Genomic DNA, 19,174 nt, shown 5'->3' with positions numbered 1-19,174 from the left:
CCCCGCCGCTCCCCCGGGTCCAGCAGCTCTGGTTCAGGCAGGGTGGCACAGTGCGGTGAGGAGAGAACTTTCTCTCCCCGGCTGGGGCGGGATGGGGTGGCCCCGGGTGCCGCGGGGGGCTCGGGGGCAGGAGATGTGCCTGGGGAGGGGCTGCCGGAGCGAAGCGAGGAGCCCTCACTCTTTTGGTTCATTTCCAACCATTTTTTTAGCAGAGGAAGGATGTAATAACATGCCACGGGCAATAAATCACAGTCTAGCTACTCCCCCTGGCTCTCCTCCCCCCGCCCCCGGCCCCTGTATAGCGGGAGGGGCGGAGGGGCTGCCAGCAGAGCGCCGCGGCCGCCGGGACGAGCAGAGCAGAGCAGGGCAGAACAGAACAGAGCAGAGCAGGGCAGTGCAGGGCAGAGCAGAGCAGAGCCGAGCAGAGCCGAGCCGCGCCTGCCCGCGTCCCCCACCGCCCCGGCCATGGACCTCCGCGCCCTGGCGCTGCTCGCCTTCGCCCTGGCCGTCATCTCCCTGTCGGAGGGTAAGTGACCTGCGGGGCTCCTGCCGGGAGCGATGGAAATCCCCGCTCTTCCCCCCTCTTCTCTCCCCTCTGCTCTCCCGGCTCGGGCTCTACCACGGCTCTGAGGTGTCTGGAGAGCCGGAGAGACGGCTGTGCTGAGCTGGAAGCAGGCAGGCTCCCATTCCTCCCTCTCCTCCATCCCTTCTCTGGCTTTTCTCAAAGAGCTGCCCAAAGCGGTTCTCTCTGCCAAACTCGCCCCAGATTGAAGTCGTCTGGGGGAAGACTTTCAACAGCGCTCGCTCTGCAAGGAGGTGGTTTGGCTGCAAAATATGCATATCGACTTTCCTTCTTAACAAAAAAACCTCCAGCCCTAAAAGTTACAAGAAATTAGAAACAGGCGGTTGTTGGGTTCCTCTTGTGTCCCCTGTCGTGGTCTATCTCTCCTCGATCAGAGCTGAGGCAAGGCGGTCACTCGCAGGAATTCAGCTCACCCCGTAGCGCTGTGCGGGAGGTTTGGGGGCGCGGGGAGGTGCCGTGAGGGGAGGCCCGGGCCATGGCGGGCTGCTGCCCCCGTCGGTGGCGGTCACAGCTCTCTGCGGTCCCGCAGCCCGCCCGCCCCACGCCGGTCCCCACTGGAGCCCGGTGGCAGCGACAGCTGCCCAGCTTACTGTGCCAGCTGCGCTCTGTGGAAGGCTCCGCGCTCGGACAGCCCCGGAGGGAGCGGCAACCCGCGCTTCTTGTCCCGCGTGTGGCGGGGAGCCCCGTCCCCGGGGCTGGGACACCGCGCTCCCCACGCCTGGCGGGGACAGGGCTCTGCCCGCAGCCTCTGGGCATCCTCTAGATACTCATCGTGTGGCTGGCAGAGATTTGCCATCTCTCATCCCCTCGTCGGAAGTCCTCTGGCTGGGTTTTCACACCTCCGCTCCCTTTCTGTTCTCCCATTCTGGCGAACGAAACTTGGGTGATCCCCCACCCCGGGAGGCAGAAGATGCCCCTTCCGCTGCCCTCGTTGTTTAGGCTGAGAGAGCTAATTTTCCCTGAAATTTCCCCCGATGCCTGTCCGCACAACAGCCCCATCCCGCTGGACCAGGGAGCCGGCGCTGCCCTGGAGAGGCTGAGACATCCCGGGCAGGTGGGCTCCGCGTTTGCTGTGTCCGCCACCCCGGGGCTGCCAGAGCGGCAGGGGGCGAAGGCAGAGCCGGGGACCACGGGTGGCAGTGCCAGCTCCAGCCCCTGGCCGCCAGCCTCAGCAGCTCCCGAGGGGCTGGGGCCGCCGGTGCCCGGGTACCTGAGCGGGCTTCGCTCGTTTCTGCAGGCGAGTGCAGGTCTGGAGGCGCGGCAGGAAGAGACCGGGGTTCGGGGGCTCTCCTCCCCCTTACCTGCCTCTGGCAGGACTTTGCTCGGGGCTGGGAGGCCGGCAGAGGTGCCCAGCTGCAGCTCGGTTTGTCCCCAGCGGGGCTGCTCTCTTTTGCTGGCAGTGGGTGCCTCAAGCGTGTGCGGACCTGGCTACCTAGAGAAGGAAATGGCTCACAAGGGCTGGGGACAAACTAGCACAAGGATAGTGATCCCACCGTCCTGCGGTGTTAAGAGTGGAGGTTTTTGCCTACTTTGCATGTCATATAGTGCTCTCACTCCTGATCCAGATGAGGGCTGGCAGGGCTGCCTTGTGCTGGAGGGCAGGTGAGCTCTGAATTCTTCTTAGTTACCTGGTAAAGCTGTGTCTGTCAATCCCAGCCTCACTTTCCAGGGAAATGGAGATGTTCTACACTTAAAAAGTTATCAACCATCTCCTGATAATGACAAACGCGCCCTAGGCTGAACAGAAGTAAAATGATGCTTCCATCAAATGTTTTGTCTGTTCACGTCCAGCCTGCTTGCCTGGATATAGCTTCCCTCTCTATTCAAGCATCCAGAGCTTCCTAGTCCACGCAGTAAGATACTGATAACTTTGCAGCAGAACTGGCAGCTCACTTCTCCCCTTGCTGTCCAGCTTCAGTGTGGGTAAAGAGAAGCAGATCCCAGTGGGACGGAATAGGGATTGTCCAGCACTGACAAGTGGCCACTCAGTGAGAGCACTTTGTGTGTGCTCTGTCTCCAGAGAGAATTTGTCAGCAAAAGGAGGTGTTCAGAGCCAACGAAACTCAGCTTGAGGTAGAAAACAATAAAACTATTTATTTTTAAAAAAATTCCAAAACACAAAACCCCCAGATCCCTTCAAACTCTTTTGTCGAGGCTAAAAGAGATGTTCTCTTTTTGTCTAAGTAAAATTAAGCTGAAGGAATGACATTGAGATGTCAAACTAGCATCTGGCTGTTCTGCAACTTTTAACTCTATTCCTCCATTTTAACCAAATTCGCCAGACAGATAAAAGTCTCAAAAGCTTTGTGTGCCATCCGTTATATGTTTTCATGCAAGAAGGCAATTAACAGATTATACTAATTTGTTGTACTGAGAGAATGGCTTCAGCTTGTGCTCAGCGTTTGATAGATGTCAGGGAACTCACAGTACAAATTGGTGGACTAATTAATCAGCTTAGTCAGCTCTAATGTACATGCAACAAAACGTTTTGAATTTTGAAAGGAGATAAGGAATGTGTTTGTCAGCCTTAGAGTAAGACCAGAAATCTTATCTTCCTAAGCTACAGCCTTCAAACAGCCCCTTCCCTCCTACTTTTGGAAGATAGGGATTCATGTGTTGGAAGATGCCACATGCACTGTGGCATTTGGTTTTCCCTGGTTTTCCCTGGTTTTCAGTCTTGTTGATAGGATGATGAGACAAGGAGCAGTGACAGGAGTTACTGATTCCCTGTTGGTCATACAGAGCTGACCCAGTGGGTGCCTGTGCTCCACTCCCTGGGGCTCAGTGCCTGCTCCTGATCGCTGAGAAAGGACACAGAAATACCAAAGGGATCTTTGTGTTGGGGAATTTGCCATTTCACCTCATACTGGGGTGACAGAGCACTGAGTACTGGGGCTTCCTCTCTTCCTTTCTGTGTTAGATGCCTTTTCTTGGGCAAGAAACAACTTTGGGGCTTAGATGTTTAGTTATGGTTAAACTTTCTCTGCTCCTCATTTCAAATGGTATGGGATTGAAAATCCCACTTCGAGTCTGAGAGAGGACAGGATTGCATTATCAAATCATGGATCAGAACAGTTCATCTCTTGCACATTGTTTAAGTTAAAGCTGGCTTAAATTTAGTTGGGACAAGCTTGCAGAGACGCTATCACTGCAGCTGTGCTGAGAGTTGTTATATGACTGTATTCAGTTTCAGCCTCCCTCTCCACTACAAATTCACAGATGTGTAGCTATCAGGCACAGATTTGCAGTGGGAAATCCTAGTGCCTTCCTCACTCGTTTCCACATTAACACTAGCCAGTCTAATCCATGTTGTTGAGGCTCCCTATGTAGCCCTCCTTCCTCCTCCCCCTGCAGATTATTAACTCATAGGTGGAACAACTGTTTGGAATGCCAGAAAACTGATAGAAAAGTTCTTCATTTTTTTCAATTGATAGTCCAAATTCTGGTGTGAATCAGGAGAATCTCTACTCCCACTGATTAATTCCTCTCCTATGGGATCTGATTCTGCTTCATCTCTTGGTAGAGACACCGGAAAAAAAGGGGGTTCCCTCCTCAGGACGGGCCAATTTCACCATGCTGTCTCTGGTTATGTGTTGCTAGAGATAGGCATCGATAAATGTAGATGTGGAAATATATGTAGATCTGCTGCACTTGCAAACTTGTCTCTTTTCTCACCTTCCTAGACAGCTGTTTAGGAATTTCAAGCCCTTCCCTGCTCTTTATCTCCCCATTTGCCTTTAAAGGGAACTGGGTTTGGATGCTGCAAGTATTCCTGTGTGGCTAAACAAACAGGATGGCAGATTGCCATATGGGATCTCAAGCCTTGTCAGATACAGATCTGACCATCTACAGCATGAGCCAGATTTTAAGGGTTAGGTGTATGAATTTAATTCCTCCCAGAGGCTGAAAACAGCTCCACTGGGAAATTCTTTAAAATCTTACGCATCTCTTAGACTTCCAGGCAAGGCTTCTGTGTTTGTGTTTTATTGTGCATGGAGCTTTAAAACTTTGACTCCGAGTAAGGACCTTACTTATGTGCACTTGATTGCCAGTAATTAAGCTGTCCCATAAAGAAATTGGGTACCAGAGGCTGTGGTGGGCGCCAGGCTGCTTTTCTCAGTCCTGCATGCATATACATGGCAGATTTTTAGCTTAGGGGGTTAAACTTCATTCTGTCCCTGGCGATGCCAGTGACAGAACTCTCATCCAGTCTGGTGGCCCCTGAATAGTGTATTGAGGGCGCCCTGGCTGATAACTGTCTCCTCGATTGCCTTACTTAGCCGCGGGCTAGAAATTCAAAAGACTTCAAGTGTCTTAAGTGAAACCGCTGGGGTTTGGCATCTCTGAGCCCTCACCTTCTTGTGCGGGTACCTCTGCTGGGAGCCAGGGCTGGCTGCGGTGGGGAAAGGTCAGCTGGGCCCTGGGAACGCCTGCAAAACCCGAGCTTTTCTGTAGCCGCTAAGTCCCCCGTGAAAAGCCTGCACCTGAGCCGAGCCGTTTTGATCTGAACTCTCTGGAATTCATCGCTTTCTTCTGGCTACCTTCTAATTTGGCCTCGGGTCAAAATCGTTTGAGTAGAACAACACCGCGGACAAGTGCCCCCTCTTTTGGCCTTTATCTTGTCTAATTACCAGGAGCATCCCTGCACAATGGAGCGGCTCCTTATTCTAATCTCTTCCATTTTACTTATCTCTATTTTCTCTCCCTCTCCTTTTGTCTTCCAAAATCCCACGCGCTCTTATTGAAAGGTTGGGCACTGAGCTGAAGGGATTGTGCTCTGAGCTGTGGGCAAATGCTCTCCCAAAGCTACAGATTTTCTGATGCTTGTTTTTTCGGTGGGTGTTTTTTGTGGTTTTTTTTTTTTTTTTTTTTTGTTTGTTTGTTTGTTTGTTTTGTTGTTTGTTTTGTTTTGCTTTGTTTTGTTTTTACCTGCATATTTGGAGGGCGCTTCTTTCCCTGAGCCCTGATCCTGCGAGCCCAGGGGTTGTATCTGTGCTGCTGAGCAGGAGCAAGAGGTAACGTGTCCTTTCCCTCCCTTTGTCCCGCAGAGAAACCCGTCAGCCTGACTTACCGATGCCCCTGTCGATTCTACGAGAGCAACGTGGCAAGAGCCAATATTAAGCACCTCAAAATCCTCTCCACACCCAACTGCTCACTTCAGATTGTGTAAGTCTCTCTTGCTCTTTTCAGCTGGGTGCAAATCTCGGGTGTTGAAAAGAGGGGTCAGAGAGCTGGTGCCTGCTCTGGTGGTTGAATTTTAGTCTATCTCATGCCATGAATCCCAATTCATCTCTTCACCCCCTGTGTCAGAGACAGCTGGACCCTGCTTTACCCCACCTAAAGGAGCCCAGCTGGTTGTTTCCCAGCTGTGTTCTCTGTGATCCCCCTATTACTGTGTGATCCTGAGGGTATGTGAGTGAGCAGCAATGTCAGGCTGTCCACTGCCTTGGATGTGGAGCTTCACACCTTGGGGTTCAAACCTCATAGTGGTCTGAGTCTTCAAACCGGTCACTTCTCCATAGAGTGGAGCTAAACAAGCAGAAGGAATTCCTGTATTTCATGTATCCTCCACAGGAGATACAGACCCTAGAAATGTCATTGCCTAATCTAGGGATGCTGGCCAGACAGGGGCTGACTCAGTAAATTGCAGCAGAACAGAAAGATGGGTTCCCCAATGGAAAATTACCTCTTTTTCGTTTCTGAAAAAGCAACCATCCTGCTTTCAGGAAACATTGGGATTTTATTTGTCTTTGTAGGTTTTTGTGTGTGTGTTTTAGGAAGGTCTTTTTTGTTCACTTCTTCATGGGTGACCCCCTCCCAAAATTCGAAACCTTCTGAAGAAAAAACCCCAGCAATCATCTTTTCATTGTAAGGGAACCTTACTACTCTCAATTTCTGTTAACCTTTATCAGAGGGTGTCAGGGACTAGATTTTATTTCTGTGCAGTGATCCCATTACTGGTTCTGTCTTTGACCCATATGTTGAGTCCTTCCTCTTGCAACTCAAATGCTGGAAAAATCAATTTTTTGTCATCCAAAACATTTTTACACTCAGAAAACTGATGTGGTTTCACAAGATTGCTCAGGAATGTATGTGAGACTGTATCCGTTCTTTATTAGTATGTTTTTTTTCTGTTTTAAACACTCTGTGTATCATACACATTTTATCATTGTGCTTCTGCCTTAGGATTTGGTGGAAGACAGTGAGAAAAATATAAGCCTCAGCTGAGAAATAATTTCCTTTCAGAAAAATGGCAAAACTAGCTGTGACTAACTTCAATCTCTACCTAGGAACAATTTTGGTGGCAAGCATGCAATAGTGCATAGATTTGTGCTCTGGGACTGTCAGTGATGTAATAAGAATCCCAGCTAAGGCTTTTTAGAGGATTTAGGATTTTCTGGAGTAGTTTCAAGAAAATGACAGCATTTAAGACAGGATAGAGTATATATTTATCTCTTAATTAGCATAGGATTATAGTAATTAGAGATAAATAATAGCATGAAATGCAGAAATAGAAACATCTCACATTCTTGCCCATTTCTGACCCAAATGTGTTTGTGGTACACAGAACATATGAACTTATTTGTCACCCTCTTTTTGCTACTTTGACAAGTAAGGTACTTAAAATATCCTTCCAAATACCCTTGAAACATGACTTCAAACTAGGTCTTTATCAAAACAGGAGGGTAAATCAATCAAAACTAATACATGAATTCCTCATCTTGATTAATTTTAAACATTAAACAATGAAGGGGTAAATAAATTAAAAGCTGCCATTTTCAGGATAGAGACTCTAAGTGAAACATAGAAGATATTTTGTGGGTTTTGTTGTTTGTTTTTGTTTTGGTTTGGGGTTTTTTTGCACAAGTATATTTTCCATTTTGGTTAATGGGAGTTGTACCTAAACAAAAAGCCCAACAGCAGGCTTTTGTCTTTCATTGCATTGGAAATCATCTCTCCAAATCCAGTGAGCTCCTCTATCAATATCTGCTTCTACAAAGTCCACACTAAATTCCTTGCTTTTCAGTCCAGGGAAATGAGCATTTTTTGCAAGTAGACACCTAAACCAGTCCAGTGGAACACTCCATACAATTTCCTATGTCTCTTCCTTGCACAAAGAGCAGGGGCTGACAGGCTCAGAAGTGAATGTCTGAAGAAATCAGTGTCTCAGTATTAGGTGAGAGGTAATATTAGGTGAGAGGAATCGTGTTGAATGTGGCTGGAGACTGGTTTCGTGTGCTTTTGCTTCCGTACCCTGTGAGGTCAGCTCAAGAATTCCCAGGCATTGCTAACATCAGCAAATCCATTCTTACACTCTGTTGGTATCACTTCACTGGAAATGCTCCAGCTTGGCACTGCTGTAAGGGAAATATGAATTAGACCCATTCATCTCTTTACTGGCGCAGGGGTTGCAGGACGGATCCTCGATGTGTTTATGTTACAGCTGTGTTGTTGCATAACTTCAGACCAAGGAGCCTTCTTGAGCTGTTATTTCTTACGCCATCATTTCATATTCTGCAGATTTCATTTTGTAAAGGGAGGAACATTATGGCTTCCATCCAGCAAATGTTTAAACAAATACTGAACTTATTCCTATGGACGCTTCCCTAAAATTGCTGTTCTCGGCACTTTCCCAAGGCAGGCAGGCTGTTGAGAGGGAAATTATGGAGCAGCCGGGGCAGAGACAGGGTGCTGCAGGGAATGTGGGAGATAACAGCTCTTGAGAGGTCCTGAGAACCCTGGAGGGTGAGACCTGTTGATGAGAAGCTATTGATTGTTTGTCCTGTTTCTGAATGGAAGATTCAGATAGCCCAAATGTCAAATTCACAGGGAATTCAAATTAGCTAAAAAGTTTGCTGTGGGAAGTGCAGCTTGGACATCCAGGAGAAACCCCTCAGGAGTTTTCTTGCCTTTGTTTCCAAGGCTAAGTGAATACATGAGGAGAAACTTGCCTCTGGCACTATGGTACTTTCAGTTGTCTTCCTCCCTGCAACCCATTAATTAGATCTTGTATAAAACAAAAAGCTAACAAGTGACCACACCCTTTCCTTCAGAACATCCAAGAGGTGTCTGTCCTCAAAATATGTGAAATTACAGTTTTGTGTTGAATCTAAAAGCTGTTCTTAATGAAGTCCTTGCAAAAATTACCTATATTTATTACCTATTATTTTTGGAAATCAGTATTTCCAAAAGAAAATTTTCTGTTGTTGGCACTGAACTCATTAACAGTCCAAGTATGAATTGGAAACCTTAGATTCAAATTCTGTGTCTGTTCTGCTCTCACATGATTCCCAATACAGCCCACAAGAGCCTTTCAAAGGAGACAGATGGTTTCCAAAACAGAGATATTTATAATAGGTGACTCAAGGATGGAAGAAATAACCCATCCTCTTCATGGGTTAACCAAGAGCAGGACTGGCACCCAAGGAAAATAAGGCACAGGGGTGGGGGGGGGAGGGTGTGGGCTGAGGATCTTTGCACACCAGACTCACCCTGACTTTTCTCCTTTGGCAGTGCAAGGCTCAAGAGCAACAGCAAGCAAGTGTGCATTGATCCCAAGTTAAAGTGGATCCAGGAATATCTGGAGAAAGCTTTAAACAAGTAAGGCAAGAGACAAATGGACTTAACATCCTGAGCTAACATCCTGAGATATTAAAGGGTAGAACATTAGGGGCTGGCTTTCACCATGTGGACAAAGTACTTGTGGAATCAGATATTGTTTTAAAGAAGGGTTTGGAGTTGACCTAATTTGTATTAAAACAACAGTTTCTAATATATCCTAGATGTTAAACTAAGAAATTTGCCAGGGTTTGAGGCAAAAATTATGCTAATGAGTATGTTCTGGGGTCCTGAACTCATCCTCTTTTTAAAAAAAAGCTGTTCTCCCAAGGAAAATTCTTCCTTTATGTCCTTTTCCCCCCAACCAAACTACAATTACTTCAGAATCTATATCATTCTGGTGTCTTTGGAGCCCCTTCTCCATGTTACAACTGGGTGTCTGCTTGCACAGGCAGCTGAGGCCTAGGGATTCTTGGTGCTAAAATTTTTTTCTCTGCTGCCCATTGTGGAATGCTGTTAATGTTGGCCAAGGCACAATGAGCTATCATGGATAAGAAATACATGCTTGGCAAATTTGGAGTTTTTAAATCCATTTTTATTCCCCTTGAAAATGGTTGATCATGACTACTTTGAGGTGGACTCAGCCCATCTCTGTTCAATTTTATGCTGAATAGAGCAGCACCAAGCACATTTTTGTGCTGAACTGCAAGGGAGGGCTCCAGCCTTCCAGCATTAAAAGATGGTACAAACCAAATGATGGTACAAAGCATTCCCTTGCTTGCCCAGAGCCCTGGGCTGTGCTTGATCCAGCAGCAACATTTTTGCCAGCTAGCCTACCTGTGCACTCAGCATCCCTGCCACCCTTGCCATCCCATTCCCACCCCACAGTAACTGCGCTGTAACCCTGCTGAACCTTGCCCCCCCTGCATCTGTAGGGTGAAGGCAGGGCTGGAATCCAATAATGTGCAAAAACAATGGATTATTGGGGAAGGTACGGCCCCAGGGCAGATGTGAGCCACAGGTACCTGAATGCTCTCCACTGTTTGCTTTGTAAATGCATCCACCAAACAAGGGGCAGAGTTAAAAAAAAAAAGAAAATTTTGCCCCCACTGTGTTTTTACAAAAAGCACGGGAGAAAATGCCACCAGAAGTAGAGAGATTCCTCCATGTCCTCCTTTTGGGGACTGCACTGGGGCCAAGAGCAAAGGAAGCCAGTTAACAAAGTCAATGCGATTCCAGCCCTGACAGCTCCTCCCATCTCATCTGATGCTCAGTGCCTTCTTTGCTGCCAGCACTCAGCCCTTTTGTCCTTTGGACAAATTCTCTGCAGAGGTAATCCAGGTTAATGCTGCCAGAATGGCTTTGGGTTTCAGCACAATGGAACCTAAGAGCAGGATGTAGCCCATGCTGAATATCCTAGGGACCTGAGCTACTTGGTTTTACAAACTGGGAAAATCCTCAAGCTCCTGCTTAAGGTTCTTTTTGCTATCATTCCCAACCTGAGACTTAGGAGGCATTTTACAAATCTGCAAGGTTGGGCAAATATGATTATGTGCCTGTCTGACCTAGGGGAGCAATATAGCTGGAACCTGTTCTACTCTGACTACCACTAGTGAAGATCTGAGACCAGCTCTACTGAAACCAGTGAGTCTGCCTGATCTCCAGCCAGATTCTGGGTTTTGTCCACCAAATGCAGAAGCAATTCTGCCAATTTGGTCGATTCATCCTGGTTCACATTGAATAACAAGAGAGAATTTGGTCCCAGCTCTATGAAATAATATGACAGAGAGCATATATCTCCATCCCCTAAAACTGTAATCATGGCATTTTGTTCATTTTCCAACTAGTAATGCTAGCACCAGTGGCATTTTCATGCTCCACAGACAGTCAGGGCTCTGTCTGTAGCATTTTCACAAGGCATGTTTTTGATATATTTTAGTGCACAGCTTTGACTTCTTCAATGAAATGTACTTTGGAATATATTTATAGCGCATCAAACAATTCATATATTTGAATTGGAGCCATATGAATGTTGGTAGTTTAAAACACCGATATCCCTCTAAACTACTAACAGCTTGTAAAATGAATCTATATAGATCTATAAATGTTAATGTAGCTATCAGTTTCAATCAGCCATATATTATATTTTTTCACTTGTACCGAAATTGTATGAAATGTGACATTACCCTATATGCACTAGCAATAAAATGGCTAATTGTTTCATGTTATGAAAACCCAATTGTACATGGGAATTTATTTTTCTGGAATAAAATCAATACGTTTTGTAGAAAGGGCTCTTGTAATTGCTTAAGTAGAATCCAAACTGTGAAGACATCTTAATCTATACCAGTACTTCAATATGAAAATATCTTCAGTGCTATAATCAGCAGCTAAGGACAAGGAAAAGTTCCTAAAATAGTAGTTAAATATGAACCCACAAATAGTTTTTACTAGGTAATTATTTTGCTCACTAATTCTGCTTAGCATTTATTATTGCTTTATATTCATCACATCTCCATGTAATATACACATGAGACATCAGTAAAACACATTCAGGCTGTCAGGAATCCAGATTCCTTAACTGGCTTTAAAAATCATTGTGCAGCTGCTGTGGCCAACATCATTCAACATTCATCCATTTTACAGACATGGGGCAAATCAGTCCTTTCTTGAAATAGCTAACAAATCCTTGATCACTTCTGCACAATCCCAGTCATCATTTACGGTACATTGACTCCCTTTTCCTTCTTCCTTTGTACAAGGATATGCAAAATCAGGCCTTTACAGAGTTAACAGAGCCCATCTTGTCCACTGTCATGTTAATATAGTCCCACTTCAGAACTTCTCTTGATTCAAGATGCCAGAGTCCACTGAGCTCTGTGGCTACTGCAGACACACAGGAGAGATTTGATGGGTGTGGAGAAGAAAATCAAGGGAAACATCTTTCCATTAAGCCAGCTGGGAGAAAGGAAAAGAAACTCTGAATGTGTAGGGGCTGGCTGTGTTGACAACCAAGCCCTGCTGCTGCCTTCCAAATCCTGGTGTGGCAGCTCTCCTTAATTTCTAACCTATTTTATAAGTAATGGTTGAAATACAAGATGCCAGAGCAACAACCTCCCAGTATTCCACTGAGGGTGTGCTGGGTCAAGGCCCCACACAAAGGGGGACAATGTGGGTAATTATCTTTACAGCCTTGTTTTAAGGCACCAAATGCCCACAAACACCATCAGAGTAGCCACTACTTCTTGCTGATGTCAGCAGGAGTACTGGGTGGTTAGCCAGAAATCCAGCTCTCCCATTGCTTCCACTGTACCTACCTCAGGGAGAACTTTTTGGATGGTGAGGCTCCTGGCTGAGATGTTCTGGAAGGCATTTGGGGAGGCTTTGGCTTTTTGGGTAAGAGGGTTGTTCTGGCCTCAGAGTATGCAAATGTTCTTCCACCAGGACACTTTTACTTCTCTGGCATTTCTTTCCGACAGAGGTTATGTGAAAAGGGGATGTTACACTTGCACCCTACCAGCAAGATATGAAGGGGCCACAGGGTAAATGTGAATGAGGCCTTTGTATATGGATAATTTATGGCAGTCTTTTTGTATTTTTCTTTTAATTTAGACCACGTCATCGCACTCATAAAAAAAAGCAACAGAAGAAACGGGGCCCACTCTGCCCTTCCCGTGCAACACCACTAAAGTCTCCAGGGAGAAAGAATGGTAGGAGGCATTAGTTTCTGAGCTGGGACACCTCAGGTTGAAGTCCCTGCTCTTCCACTGACCATTTTATGGGACCTTGGGCAGACACATTGGCCTATCCAGGCTTCCATTTTCCCCCATATTTGTTGAGGATAACATCTCTCCCCTGCCAGCAAAGGAGTATTATATAGATAAAACTCTCAAAAAAAAGAGGGGAAAGCTTACCTACAGCAGATGTGGGATGATTTCCCATTTTACAAATGGGAAAATGGACACATAAAGAGACCAAAAATAAGCCTGAAGCAAAGACAAAGTCAAAAACAGGGTAGAAGTTTGGGAGCCTTATTTATTTTAGCTCCAATATCAAACTGACAGAGTTAAACTACAACAGCTGTGAATTTGCCACTGGTGTTTTTTAATGAGAAATGCAGCACTGTGTGGTGACAACATGATGTGGTGCATCTGTGACTGGTTGATGCCTTTCCTATAGGAGATGCTAGGCAAGTCCCAGAGAATGGTGTTATAGATGCCAATGGCCCAGGGGGTTTTTTCCTCACAAGGGTGGTTTGTCCTGCCTTTCTGCACCAAAATAGGGTTACTGGTGTGGGATATTGGAAAAGATATCTTCAGAGGAAAAAAATTCCCCCATGGTCTAGTCATTGTCTTTGTGCCTAGATGAGTTTTCTGAGACTACCTTTACAGGAGTCACAGTCTCTAGCTGTGGTCACAGAGCCTTAGTTGTCCAGCAGGAATTGGAAGGGGTGTTTGGCAAGACGTGCTGAGACATCAGTTTTTCAGCACCTGGTGTTTACCCTCTAACAATGGTAACTCAGTCTTAGTGATCTCATCTAGGCTGCAAAAGGTCGATCAGTGTGGAGCAGGAGTAGAGGTCACTGCAGACAAAACCTGGAGGCCACCAGCACAAACTGGCTCCTTGTTCTGAGTGAACCATTCACACAAGACACTTGCACTTTGCTGTGATGCCTAACCCACGCTCTCCTGGGCACCATGCTCACAGTGAGCATGGGAGACTCCATTTGTCTGCACCCCACCTGAGCTCCCTACCTCAGCCCTTCAGGCCTCACACGTTTACTGTGCAGTGCCTGCCTGCCCTGGGTGTCACCTCACCTTCCCTGGGCAGCTGGTCACCACAAGCTCTGACATGGTCCCCAGCTGCTCACACCAGGTGAGGCCCCAGGGCAGGGAGGCTCAGGGGTGGCTCCCGGCTGGCAGAACTCTGGCTGCCTCTGCTCTCCAGCCACCCCAAGGTGGAAGCCAAACAAGAGCAGAGCATGGGCTACCCTCTACCTTCCTCCATCCTCACAGAGACGTGGCACTCTCTGGAGCTGCAGTCCCTGGTCTCCATCAGGGTCGTGGGATAGGAGCAGGTAGAGAAGGCATTCCCAGTGCCTCTTGCTCCACTGTGGGGCTGCTCACAAATGATTAATCTCTCGTTTCCCTGCTGTATTTTTTGCCAAGTTTCTTTGCCCACCGATAATTCTCTGCTCTGGCTTTCAAGTCCAGAATAAGCTTTCTAGCCAGCCTTCCTCCTGTATTAGTTCTGAACACCTTACTAACTGTGATGAGCACAACCTGCCCAAAATAACACCCATTGCTGGGTTTGCCCTGCTGGACTCAGTAGCTCCTTGTGGAGAACTTCTCCCAAAATGTTCAGCGATTACTGGTTGGAGGGGCTGCCTTTGGGTTAGTCCAGACACAGATTTGCTCTTTGACTAGGCCTGATGGCAAAACTTTTGCAACTGAAATAAACCTTAATAGTGTTTCACTTTCTTCTTCATCAACAGGAGGTTCAAGATGTAAGAGGCAAGCATTGTAAGCCGTCTACAGGATTTCTTACTGTAGGACCCAGAGAGCAGATAACCAGTATTAGGGAATGAATACATTTCACTGATAACATGCAGCACAAAAGCAACGCTTCACGCATTTCCAAAGGTTTTTTTCTTGGTTATTTTTCGTGGGGTTTTTTTGGTTTGTTTTTTTTTTTCCCCTTGCACAAATTGGCTTGCTTTCACAGTGCTATTTTTATATAGTAAGATGTAACTATTTGAGAAAAATATGAATTTATACAGGTTGGTTTATTACCTAGCACTGGAGGCAGATACCAATTTAAACTAACCCTGTTATTATATAATATTTTATTTCCTTTGTTGTGTAGAGGTCCTGTTTTATTTAACTTTCTTTTGGTTCATGCAAGTCTCCTGGAGTTTTAAACCTAGAAGGACATGAACTGTACAGTGCAATGATGTTGTGTATGTAGTGGTCAAACTCCTTGCCCCTCCAGAGGTCATAGAGGCCAAGAACATAGGAAGGCTCAAAGAATCAGACTTATGACAATGGACAACGTTACCCTGAGTGGCATTTACAGATATTTTGGGTGAGTGATTAAACTCAGGGCTAAACTCAGGGTTAAAGCCCTTCTCTGGAGATCAGAAACCTTGTTGACAGCTGTGTGCAGCTGGATCAATGCACATCTGGCATTGCAGGGTGCTAATACCTGGTTTGTAGTAGTTGTGTGTGTTAGGAGCCACCACACAGTTCTGATGTAATCTGGCATTTCCTATGTTCCTGTGTTTCTGATGATAAAGTTAGCCAAAAAAGGAATGGGTTATTAAAGCTCTAACCACACGATCGTGCTGCAAGTTGCTGGACGAGTCAGATGTGCTGCCACACACCAGGAATTTCCGCCCACCCACCCACAGCAGGTGACTTCAGCCTCCCTGTCTGGCTTTGCACTGAAGCAGGCTGAGATTCATTCGCCCTTCACCAACGGGATGCTGTAGCTGGGCTACTGAACAGTCATACCTGCTTGAGGGCAGTCACATCCCTGATTGCTCTGGAGATACCCAAAAGAGGATATCTGGCCACATCTTGGAGAAAAGAGATGCCTGGGGCAAGAGAGGAGGGTCTGTGCAGTTTGTGGAAGGAGAGGTGTGGAAGTGAAGGCCAACACTCACATTTCACCAGCCATCATGGGTTTGCTGGTGAACAGGATAGCCTTTGGAATTCCCTTTGCAAAGCACAGCCTGGGACAGGCGCCACTCCTTGCATCAATCCCCTTTCTAAGCCAGAAGTTTCTTTCTCCTTATTCCTTCCTGTCGACACAATATCTGCTATATGGTATGGAAAGACATCTGCAGCACTGCAATAATCATGTCATGCTGTGCACTGAGATCTGGGGGAAGCACATTTGTGCAGCACAATGCCTGTGTTTGTATGTATCTGTGTTTGTATTGTAAACAAAAAAAATGTTGTAAGATTGTCTTTTTTGAGCTAGTTGATTCAAAAGAAATCTTCCCTCTTCCTTGCAGCCTTTGTCAGGAGCACTGAGAGGGGTGTTTGGTGTTTCATACTCCTCTTTGTGGTAGGCATCTTTAGTGCCAAAAAGGCACTTTGGCTATCCAGGGACTACATTATTTCCATGTGGATTCAGGTAAAATTCTTGTCTTTTCCTGTCTGCAAAACAGGGCTATTGCAGAGAGGCCTTCAGCTGGGAACACCTCACCTCATTTTGCTTTAAAGCCGAAACAAACTGCTGTGCCTAAAATATTTGTGTTTGTGATTTTGACATTCCTTCTCTTGCTATCGTTACCAGCCTGGTGCTTTAAGTATATTGTGTCTCTGTTTTGAAAGGTCTGGTACCACTGTACTTGATGAGAATTGGAGTTTTGATTTAATATTAGTAGTATCAGATCCTCTTCTGGAAGGGGAAAGAAAGAAATTTCGTGAGAAAACCAGAGTTTCTTCTATGTTCCCTGGATGTATTTTATATCCTAAGTTCCATTCCCTGTCCCATACCTGCACCTGCATTTGCCAGTGGCTTGCCAGAGGTGGACATGTGAGTGTCCAAGCCAAGAATGACTGCAGAAAAAGTCACCCAGGAAAGTGCATTCTTCACACATGATTTCTTTCAAAGACCAGCCTGAGGTCTGATTGATTCCCACTAAAGTAAAAGGAGAATTAAATAATCCTCTGATTTTGATTCAGCAGCATGCCTTGCTCATGATGATAAGGGGTCATGACCATTTTGTTTCCAGGGGAAACATTGGCATTCTGGTGAGAAGGTGGGGTGACTGCACAGCCCTGCCAGTGCTCTGCTGCAGTCCTCATTAACAGGGAGTGCACCTGGGGTCAGTGTCAGCACCAGCAGGGACAGGTCCCTGGGAATATGCCAAGCCCACAGGACAGCCTGGGCAAACACTGTTTTGACAGGAGCACTGAGGTGGGCACTGCTGAAGCCCCCTGGCCAAACCCAGGGGTGGTATAGCCAGGCAGTGGAAGTACTGCAGGAGAGGGGTCTCCTGTCAGCCTTCTCCTCTAGGGGCTGCAGGGGTAGACTGTGCTAGAGCAAGGGCATCTGCTCCTGGGAGAAATGCATGAGCAGCAGCAGGAGGAAAAGGCACTCCATGCAAGGCAGGGGGGAGCATTTACAGCCAGGTGTTTGTCTGGGTGCTCTGAGGGCTGTCTGCCACAACCCACACAGAGACTGGGCCCTGACACCTCTGTGCTGGTGAGGCTCCACTTCTCATGTATCTGAGACCACTCAGGGCATGGGGCTGCTCTCAGGGGCCAGCACTGTGATCCTCCCCCACCTCAGTAAGGTTGAGCACAGTGTGAATGCAAAAGTGACACAGACCTGGCCAGAGACTTAAGTGAGAACCTTTTAAAAGCTTTCTCTTGCTTTGGACCAAAATTCAGCCCTGAGTGGGAAGCTTTGCTGTCAGCCTGCCATTATTTGCATGATGCACTGGGGAGAGCAGCCGTGCCCTTTGGAGCAGAGGGGTCACTCACTGGGCTGCCCCAGTGCACCACACATTTGTCCTGTTCATGCCACCACCAGAGCAGGCTGAGAAGCAGCACCGGCAGCATCTCACTTGGGGAGAGTGCTTGGTTTTCCCTTCTGCCTTTAACTGCTGACCAAAGACAGAGTCAGGGAAAGGAAGTGTGAGGAGATGGGAGTGAGGTAGGGACCACATGTGAAGAGGAGGGTAAAAAGAGGTAACACTGAACCATGCTGAAAAAGCAGCTTCCATGAATGTGAAATCATCATGTGGGTATTTTCAATGTGCAGCTGTCAAATCCCAATTTTAAGAGTAGATGGTATTTATTGCTGTGTCAATTTTTTATTTATACTAGCTTTGTACTTTTATGTATGAATATCTTACCTGAATTCTGCCTGAGGAAGAATGAAATGAAGGATGACTTTGATGTGTTTTTGATGAAGGTGTTTGAGCAAAGGTGACTGTTTATTTTGCAATGAAAGCTTTTTTCAAAGTTAAATATACACATTTTGTTGAAAATGCAGTTCCTATAGGAGATTTTGTTGCCATTTTCTCTTTATTAACCTCCTTTTCTCTGGCAACTTGTTTTAAGTGATATGATTTATAGCAATCAAGGTCTTTTGTGAATTCATCACCTAAAATTTGGTTACTTTTCTTTATCAACATCCTACTAAGATAATCCTTGTCTGAAAACGTGAAACTTTGGTTGCCACAGAGAGGAATTTTATCATGATAAAAGGGCTGCATGAACCTCCCATCTTCCATTCCTTAAGAGCTCTGTGTTGTCAGAATGTGGTAAATACTGTACTTTATATTTTTATTAAGTAAAAAGAAGTATCTTCCCAAATAATGTGAAAAGGGTTTTGTATTTGTGTTCCTGTAAGGCAGCTTTTATGGAGGAGTTATATTATGCTTTTGAAATTACTCCTTTCATAGAAAATTTTGAAAATAAACACTTTTATATTGTTGTAATTTCTCACATAAATGTGTATGCACTTAAAATTTTCTTAATAAAAGTATATGTCTGAATAAAGTTTTTGCTTGATTCTATTTTTTTTTCTCCTCAGAAATGAACAGCTACAATCTCCACTCAGGAAAAAAACATTTAGATGTAGTTTGTGCCCAGATTGAAGGATGCTTCCATAGAGCCCCAATGCCCAGATTCTGCAGGGTAAAGGGCCCATGGGTCTGGCAAGGAGCAGCAGTTTAGCAGATTGAAATGTACCATTTTCAAAAGGAAACTCTATCATTTGTTCCCAAAACAGAAACCCAAACTTTTATTTTACTCTTTTCTTCCCCAAACGTGTCTCCTGCAGCAGTTTGACTTCAATGGAACTGAGGGTTGTGAGCTGGTTCTGTTCCAGCAACAGAGATGCCATCATCATCTGTGCTGAGAAGGGGATGAAGGTTTCTCTGAAAAGCCTGAAGGGTAACGGGATACATATCACAAAAGACCAGATGTGAACAACACTGTCTTTGGGGCTGCTTTTCCCAGGGCACAGCAGAGTCAATATTCAGTTTGGAGAGAAATTTTTAGAGGCTTG

General features: G+C 46.0%; 1 protein-coding gene across 2 annotated transcripts; it reads left to right on the top strand.

Moving 5' to 3' along the window:
- Positions 1 to 313: 313 nt before the first annotated feature.
- On the top strand, positions 314 to 18,651 carry CXCL12 (C-X-C motif chemokine ligand 12). Of its 2 annotated transcripts, XM_083866777.1 has the most exons (5): positions 314 to 526; positions 5,632 to 5,749; positions 9,098 to 9,184; positions 12,755 to 12,852; positions 14,637 to 18,651. In XM_083866777.1, the coding sequence occupies exons 1-5, from the start codon at positions 466 to 468 to the stop codon at positions 14,666 to 14,668; spliced, it is 396 nt and encodes a 131-aa protein (XP_083722903.1). In that variant the 5' UTR covers positions 314 to 465; the 3' UTR covers positions 14,669 to 18,651. The 2 variants fall into 2 exon arrangements, with proteins under 2 accessions (XP_083722903.1, XP_083722904.1); XM_083866778.1 differs by lacking the exon at positions 12,755 to 12,852.
- The last annotated feature ends 523 nt before the right edge of the window (positions 18,652 to 19,174 follow it).

Source organism: Zosterops lateralis, assembly GCF_965231275.1.
Source record: "Zosterops lateralis genome assembly, chromosome: 8".
Lineage (NCBI taxonomy): Eukaryota > Metazoa > Chordata > Aves > Passeriformes > Zosteropidae > Zosterops > Zosterops lateralis.
The sequence above is the reverse complement of the archived record's forward strand: the minus strand, read 5'-3'. Positions and strand labels throughout refer to the sequence as shown.